This window comes from Tupaia chinensis, unplaced genomic scaffold, assembly GCF_000334495.1.
Source record: "Tupaia chinensis unplaced genomic scaffold, TupChi_1.0 Scaffold144346_1, whole genome shotgun sequence".
NCBI lineage: Eukaryota > Metazoa > Chordata > Mammalia > Scandentia > Tupaiidae > Tupaia > Tupaia belangeri.
The window spans coordinates 2,307,652-2,316,676 of NW_006204205.1; the positions used below are offsets into that span (position 1 = coordinate 2,307,652).

At 46.1% G+C, this 9,025-nt stretch overlaps 1 protein-coding gene across 1 annotated transcript in view; it reads left to right on the forward strand.

Moving 5' to 3' along the window:
* Window positions 1-4,258: 4,258 nt before the first annotated feature.
* Window positions 4,259-9,025, forward strand: part of CUNH5orf15 (chromosome unknown C5orf15 homolog) — a gene marked incomplete in the record, with an annotated part of 25,726 nt that continues 20,959 nt past the window's right edge. Inside the window, 1 exon segment of the mRNA XM_014583595.2 lies at window positions 4,259-4,417. Within this exon segment, the coding sequence (XP_014439081.1) occupies window positions 4,310-4,417 (108 nt within the window).

Sequence of the window (9,025 nt, forward strand, 5' to 3'; positions counted from 1 at the left end):
GCAGTCGAGGGCCTTCTCTGCATTTCCCGGGATCACAGGGTTTTCTCTGGTGTGTCCTCCATTCCCACCGGGCTGTGGAGATGCCAGCTTGATCCTGATTGTAATCTATGCCCCACTTACTGGTTGCCTCTCAAGATGGTGCTGAGCTCTTGGGGGTCGGGGTGGGTGAGGGTGGGATGGGGTGAGAGATCTAGTGTTCTCTTGGAAGCGGTATATCCGTCTGCTTCCCTACCAGGCGTGTGTCAGCCCTCTGCCAGTTCTGTTGCTCTTGCAGGTGGGGAGTGCTGGGGTCCAAGGTGGGAGTCCAGAATTCAGAGTGAGTTTTGAAGACTCTTCTTGCCTTTTCCCTGGTGGAGGGAGAGGGTTCCATAGCCTCACAGTTGACTTCCTCTTCATGTTTCCAAGTGGAAATTCTGATTTCTTTCTTGGTCTTTTTTTGTGCTGGTGGGCTCATGTGCTTGACAGAGAGAGAGGGAGAGTGAGGAGAAAGCACCTTCCACGGGGAATGGTCATGCCACAGCCCCTCCTCTCTCTCTCCCTCTTTCCTTCCTCTTGGGATTTTGGGCATTCGCTCACAAGCACCAGGAGGGTATCTCAATCTTCCGGGTCTGGGACTCAAACTGTGAGGTCAGCCACGTGGGATCTGATTGGCAAAACCACTACACCAGGGAGCTAACCAATCACCTTTCTTAAAGTGAACTGTGTAGGCTAGCTAGTGACATAATGGTTGAGGGGGCTGGATCCCATGTGGCCACCTGCACAATCCAAGTCCTGGACCTAGCACTTTGAAAAACGCCAGGTGTGTGGCCTGAGTGCTTGAAATGTCAAGAGGAGAATGGAGGAGGGATTGTGGTGTGGCAGTGCTTCCTCACTGCCTATTTCTCTTCCCTAATCACAGGAATGATATCCCATCATACTGACATTCTTCCCTGTGTCATTGGGAATGGGGTTATTTTGGAGTTCTCCCCTTTATATATCTTACATACTTTTAATAACTTGATGGTAGAACTCTCAAACACAAAGAATAGCAATGAACTCTACGTCATTCAGGTTCAACACATAGGAATATGTTTTGCATTCATGGTATTTTTAGACAACTTATTTTCTGCTTGGATATTATAAAGTGATATTCAAAATGGGGATTAAGATTTATTTTTAGCATTTTGTAACTGATCACCCAAAAACTAGGATCGCCCCAAAACTGTGGTCCTTAACATCTGTCATACTGTCTTCATCAGGTTTACAGACTCCTTTCTTTTTCCTTTTTCCTTTTTTATTTTTAGCATAGAGGAAAAGTGAAAAATCTCACCCCCTGGGGGATGGTCATGCCACAATCCCTTCTCCTCCATTTCCTTGGGATTTGGGGCACACATGCATGTGCGCCTGGCATCATTTCCAAGCTGCCAGATCCGGGGCTCCAACTGCACTTGGCTACGAGGGAGTACAGTGCCTTAATTACTGTGCCACCCGCTGGTCCCAGATGTACAGCAATTTCTAAATGAACTTTTACACTTTGTCCAGAGAGTTTGTCTCATAGTGATACTGAATATAACCAGTCAGATGCCAGGTACAGTGTTTCTTTTTTGAATAATTTATTTTATTTATTTATTATTGTTATTTTTTTCCACACGTGTTCACCAGAGAGAGAGAGAGAGAGAGAAAGAGAGAGAGAAAGCAAGCTGCCAGTTCTGGGACTCTTGCCGTGGTCAGCTATGTGTGAAGTCCAGTCCCTTAACCACCACACCACAAGCTGGCCCCCACCAGGTACAGTATTAATGGGCTCTCTGGGTATGAAAATTTTGCCTTCAACAGATCCTTAAGTGTCTGCCTGTTGGAATACCATGTTACAGAATGCCTTGACTTCATACTCTTACCGGCAAGAGAAACGAGACGGTCTCCTATGAAGACAGATGGACAAAGTGGACAGAAATCAATGCAGACAGTGCAGCAGTAACACCACTCCACCCATACGTCTCTGTCTCTTTCTCTTGTCCTTCCTCTCTGGTTCGTAGGAGAAATGAAAAAAAAAAAAAAAAGAATCAGGAAGAGGATTGAAGTGTGTTTATTATAGAAAAAGTCCTGTTTAGGGACCAGCAAATGGCATAATGGTTACACCGCTGAACTCACAAGTAGTCGACAGCAGTTTGAATCCCAGACCTGGCAGCTTGAAACTCACGCTGGGTGCTGCTTGTGCATGCCCAAAATCCCAAGAGGAGAATGGAGAAGGGATTGTAGTGTGGCCACCCCCCCCGGGGGGTGATTTCTTGCTTTCTGTCTCTGTCTCTCCAGCAAGTGCACACACCCTATAGCAAAAATCTCTCTCTTGAAAGAAAGTCCTGTGTAAGTCTAGAGCAATCTTGAACGAGCAAAAGCTTGACTTAGGGGTTTTATTACTTAAACTGGTGTTTTCTGTATTCACAGATGCAAACCACCCCCCACCCCCACCCCCACCCCGGAACTTGGAAGGGCTTTGTGCCTTGGCTAACCGAGAAGGTTTGCAGTAAGGGCACCATTCAGTTTATGTGGGTTTGTGGTAGATGTTGGGAAATGATGAAATGAATGACTTCTTAGTTTTCTTAACACAGAGTTTGTGTGTTTCTAAGCTGTCACTAGGGCCAGATAAATGCTACTGGGGAACCAGATTCAGGAGTAGCACACAGGCCCTCCTCTTTAGAGGCAGCTCAGCTGCGTCTGGGGAGAGCAGCAGCCTTCCAAGGAAGCTGTGGAGACTGGGGGAGGGAATGCTGTGTGCATGATACACATCTTGCTTTATGTCACACTGATTTTCCTGAAAACTGGCCAAGTGGGACATTTATGAATTAAAGCCTGTAGCTGCTTATTAAGGAAACAATTAGCATACATACAGATCAAAGCATGGTGCCAGGCCCTAAGTGAGCTTCCTGAAGTTTCTAAAATAGTATTTTCATATACTGGGGGTTTTAAGTTACAAAATTTAAAAAGTAACAGAAGCTTATTTCAGAAAATCTGGAAACTATTTACAAGACTACCCCACACCCCTATGTCCCCCCTACATTCCCCATTTACCATTTTATATTCTGTATATTTTATTCTAGTTTCCCTCACAAGAAAGTAAATTCCACACAGGCAAGGGGGTTCATTTTGTTCACTGCTGTATCTTAAAATATGGAGAGGCACTAAATATTTGTTAAAATAAATGTCTTGGAGGAAGGTAAGAAAAATTCTAATTCTACCAATCAGATATAACCACTGTTAATGTTTGCATTTCTCTCACCTTTGGGAGGGCAAGGGTAATTTCACTTTTATAATTGGTCTATTTTATACAGTTGAATTTTCCTTTGTTTAAAGGGGACCAGAAGGTGTCATGGTGGTTAAGGTGCCGGACACTCCCACATCGCTAATTATGGACCTGGTGGCTTGCTTTCCCACTTTCTCTCTCTCTCTCTCTGTGGTCAAATTAAAATCAATGAATGAGTAAATAAAATAAAATAATAAAATAATTCTTTAAAAAAATGGGACTATCAGGTGGTGGAGAGGTTAAAGAAGTTGCATCCCCACATGTCCGACATCAGGGTTCAAGTCTCTGGACCAAGCAGCTTGACCTGGCGGGCTGGTGTATGCAGTGGACGCCTAAAATCCCAAGAGGAGGGACTTAGCAGATGGCGTGGTGGTTGCCGCTGGACTTCCACATGGCTGATCACAGTTCGAGCCCCGGATCTGGTGGCTTGAAACTCATTCTGGGCGAGTGAGCCTGTGTGCCCAAGATCCAGAGCCGAGACTGGAGAAGGGATTGCGGCATGGCCATTCCCTCTTGGGGGTGTGTGTGTGATTTCTCACTTTCTCTCTCTCTCTCACTAGCACGTGTGCCATACAGGAAAAAACAAAAAACAAACAAACAAAAAAAACTGCCTAAAGAAAAAAAAATCCCGAGAGAACAGAAGAGAAGGGATTGAGATGTAGCCATCTCCCCTTAGGGGTGATTTCTCATTTTCCCTCTTTTTATTCTCTCTCTCCGCCTCTCTCTAGCCAGCACATGCTTCCTATAGCAAAATAAAATAAAATAAGCGGCAAGTTGAAAGACGCTCTTACTGGCTGCCTGGTATCCCACCACGTGGGAGGCAGGCAGGCGCCGGCTCTGGTCCTCTCCAGCACCCTCACCTCCACACCCTCCAGTTACTCTCCCACAGCATTCGGGTTCCCAGCCCCACCCCCCTCAGTCTGCGACGTCATCACGCTGGGACGTCGATGCCTACGGCCGTCGCGCTGTACGCAGGGTCTGACGTCATGACGTTCAGTCTAGCGACAGCGCAGGCTCCCGGCCCAGTCCGTTATGGCCGCTGGCGCCGTGGGGAAGATGAAGGGAATCGCGCTGGCCGAGCTGCTGCCGGGGCAGGGCATGCGGGCCCCCGCGGGGCTGGCGCGGCCGCTGCTCCTGACGACACAGCCCTCCCGGGACGCGCGTTCGAGCCTGAGCAGACGGCGATGTCTAGACCGGCCGGGGAGGGAGACTGCAGTGTCTGAAGGGGTCCCAGGTGGTAGGTTCTCGAAGGGCCTGAGAAGTGGGGGTGAGCGATGCCGGGACCCCGGGAGGGGACAGCGTGCAGATGGGTAGGGAGGGAGGAGTGGTCGTGCAGTCCGGAGAACCTTGAAGAATGGACTGCCGCACCGAGTGGCAGTGTTGGTGGGGTCTTCGGGAGTCCTTGGAGTGGAATTTTGGAGGATTTAAAAGAAGGGCTTGGGGGACAGGGGCTGAGTAGATGGCCTAGGTTGGGGGTGTGGTCTTAGAGAGTCCCGAGGTGGAGGGACGCAGGGTCTACCAGGGCTAAGGAAGGATGGCGGTTTTCCAGAGCCCGGGAGGTCAGTGGTCAAGTCCGAGGCGGGTTGGGGCAGTGACCAGTGCTTGGATGGAGCTCGTTATTTCGGAGAGTAAAAGTGAAGGAAAAAGAGCGCTCTTTTTTTTTTTGGATAGGTTTTCGCTATAGGGCGCGTGCGCTCACCAGACAGACAGAGACATAGAGACAGAAAGCGAGAAATCACCCCCCAGGGGGGATGGTCACGCCGCAATCCCTTCTCCTCCATTCTCCCCCCGGGATCTTGGGCACGCACGCACACGCAGCCGGCGTGAGTTTTAAGCCACCGGGTCCAGGACGCGAACCGCGTTCGACTACGTGGGAGTCCAGCGACATAGCCATTACGCTAACTGCTGGTTCCCAAAAGAGCGCTCTTTGGGTACTGCTGCGTCTTTGAGGTCTGAGGTCTGAGGTCTGGGTGATTTTGGTGCTTGGCTAAGAGCCAGAATACTGGGGCGTTGGGCTCTTTAGGTGCTTGGAGGGGAGAGGAGTTTGGGGAAAAAGAGAGATTATTCGTAAACATGGTTCTCCATCCCTGTGTCGTGGGTTAACCACGACAACCCTACCTTATTTTTCTTCTTTTTTTTTAGAATTATTTAATTTTATTATTATTATTTTACATTTGACGAGAGAGAGACAGAAAAATTGAAAAAGCAAGCTGCTAGGTCTGGGGCTCAAACTGTGGCCAGCCATGTGGGAGTCCAGCGCCTCAACCATCGCACCACCTGCTGGTCCCACCCTGCCTCATTTTAGTGAATCTGTGAGATTGGATTTTTTTTTTTTTTTTTTGGAAGAGGTTTTTGCTATAGGGCACGTGCCAGACAGACAGAGAGAGACAGAGAGACAGAAAGTGAGAAATCACCCCCCAGGGGGATGGCCACGCTGCAGTCCCTTCTCCTCCATTCTCCTCTCAGGATCTTGGGCATGCACGCACACGTGCCCAGCGTGAGTTTTAAGCCACTGGGTTCAGGACACGGACTGTGGTCGATTACATGGGAGTCCAGCGACATAGCCATTACGTTAACTTCTGGTCCCTGTAAGATTGGATTTTTGAGAAAGGATTCCTTTTATTATAAATGTTACATTGTGAATCAAGATTTTGAAAACTTTATTGAGAAATGAGGAAATCTGTAAGTCATAGTTTGAGACTTGGGAAATATTCAGTAAGTATTTATAATGATTGGGACCAGCAGGTGGGGTCATGGTTACGTTGCTGGACTCCCATGTAGTCTGTGATTCGAGTCCTGGACCTCACAGCTTAAAACTCACACCAAGTTTGTGTGCGTGGGTGCCCAAAATCCTGAAAGGAGAATGGAGAAGGGATTGCGGTGTGACTGTCCTCTCTGGGGGGTAATTTCTCACTTTCTATCTCTCTGTTGCTCTCTGGTGAGTGCCATGCTCTATAGTAAAAAATCTCTCTTAAAAAAAAGAAGTTATACTGATTAAGCAGGTTTTTTTTTTTTAAGGAATTGTTTATTTTTAATGTTATTTATTCATTTTTTATTTTAATTTGACCAGAGAGAAAGAAAGTGAGAAAGCAAGCCACCAGATCCTGGACTTGAACCATGGTCGGCCATGTCCAGCACCTTAACCACCATGCCACCTGCTGGTCCCTTAAGCAGTGTTTTTAGTAGTCTTTTATTCTTGCAGGCCAAGACAATCCTATATTTCTCCTTAAATCTCTTTTGAACTTTCAGATGAACAACAGTATGAACTAGGATAGCAGTTCCTTGCTTGCTAACAAAGGAGGCCTAGCTATAAATCCCTGTACTACAGTGCTCTGGTTACAGGCTTAGGTTTCCAGCAACACCGCAGGTAGGAAACTGGACAGCCCTCCCAGAAGTGTTTGCAATTCTGTGGGGAAATACTGCGGTCCATTTTCCCAAGGCCCTTTCCTCATTTGTGAAATGTAATGAGGATTTCCTGGCTAATGCAGATATTCTTGTTCATAAAGTAATTCAGTAGATAATTATTTAGTTATTTAATTATCTTAAAGAAAAAAAGACATTTAAATACTGATATTTTCTGCTGGAATGCTTAAGAGGGATGATTTGGGAGATACTTATCTGATAACTGAAATTTCAGAAGCAAACTTTCTCCTAAGGGGTGGTTGAGAATCATGCTATGGAGAAGGTAAGCAAGGAGGAGTGTGGAGTATTAAGTATTTGTCTTTGTTTTTATCTGTTAGATCCCTATAAATACTGCTCCAACTGAACTGGGACATTTTAGGGACTCTTTCTTTTTCTTTTTCTTTTTTTTTTTTGACATATTTTTGCCACAGGGTGTGTGTACTCTCCAGAAAGACAGAGACAGAGAAACAGAAAGTGAGAAATCAATCCCCAGAGGGATGGCCATGCCGCAATCCCTTCTCCTCCATTCTCCTCTCAGCATCTTGGGCATGCACGCACATGTGCCTGGCGTGAGTTTAAGCCACCGGGTCCGGGACTCAAACTCCATGGGAATTGACTACATGGGAATTGACTACATGGGAGTCCAGAGACATAGCCATTATGCCAACTGCTGGTTTCCCATTTTAGGGAATCTTTATCTTAAGTCTTTATGCATGCCACTTTAAGATGTTATAATTTGAGATTCCCTACTGAGAGTAAAACAGAAATGTGTACAAATGCTCTTATTAGGGAGCAGCTCCATTGCAGTATAGTGTAGCATTTGTAAAGCTTGGGATAAACAAGTATTTTTTGTAAGCATGCCTATGGTGGAGTAATTTCAAACTAATCACTTTTGTATTAAGAAAGTTAAAGTCTATAATGTGTTGAGTTCAAATTTCAAATAAACTTAGAAAGATAAAAAGGTTTCAAATGACTTAAACTTGTTCCATATTAGGCTCCTTAAAATCTTAGTGCTTGGATGTATTTTTGGCAGTCTTTTAAGAATTTTAACATTGTTGGGACCAGCAGTTAGTGTAATGGCTATGTTGCTGAACTCCCATGTAGTTGACTGCTATTCGATCCTGGACCCGGTGGCTTAAACTCATGCCGGGCCAACAGGTGGTGTGGTGGTTAGGGCACTGGATTCCCACATAGATGACCATGATTTGAGTCCAGACTGGTGGCTTGAAAATCATGCTGAGTGCATATGCGTGCGTGCCCAAAATCCCAAGAGGAGAATGGAGAAGGGATTATGGGGTGGCCATTCCTCCTTGGGGGTGAATTTTTTTTTTCTTGAAGTTTTCTGTAGGGTACATGCTCTTGCTGGAGAGAGAGAACGAGAGTGAGAGAGAGAGAGGGACTAGCAGATGGTGTAACGGTCACCTTGCTGGACTCCCATATAGTCAACCGTGGTTTGAGGCCTGGACCCAGCAGCTTAAAACTCACACTGGGCACATGTGTGTTTATGTACCCAAGACCCCAAGAGGAGAATGGAGGAGAAGGGACTGGGGTGTGGCTATCCCCCTGGGGGGTGATTTCTCGCTTTCTGTCTCTGTGGTGAGTGCATACTCCCCATAGCAAAAATCTCTCTAAAAAGAGAGAAAGAGAGTAGAAGAGAAAGAGAAACCATTTGGCTGTATTGCAGTCCCTTCTCCATCCTCCTCTGGGGATTTTGGGCATGAACACAGACATGTGCCTGGTGTGTTTTTTAAGCCCGTGGGTCTGGGATTTGAACCATGCAGTTGGCCCTGTGGGTCCCAGTGCCTTAACCACTATGTTACCTGCTGGCCCCTGGTTTCTTCTTTTCTAATGTATGCCTGTAATGGTATTAATTTCCCTGTCATCATTGCTTTAGCTGAGTTCTATATATTTTGACTTGTTGTATTTTCATTTGCTTTCAGTTCAGTATAGTTTTTTCTTTCTTTTAAAATTACCCTTTAGACTTTCTCTTTGGCCCATGGATCATTAGGAAGTGTGTCGTTTAGTTTCCAAATGTTTGGAGATTTTTCCTGTTGTCTTTCTGTTACCAGTATCTGGTTCCATTGAGTCAAAGAACATGCCACCTAATCTTAATCTTAATCTCCATGCCACCTGCTGGCCTTGATCCTTTTATTATTATGTACTGTTCTTCTCCGTGTTTGTTTGTTTGTTTCTTTTGTTGTTTAGTTTACTTTATCTGATATTAATATAGTCACATCTGCTTTCTTTTGGTTGCTGGCCTCCCAGCCAGCCAGAACCATGGTGGATATGTTCAGGTTGACCTGGAACCTGAACTGGGCCGCCATTGTGGCTCCCGCCCTCCACAAG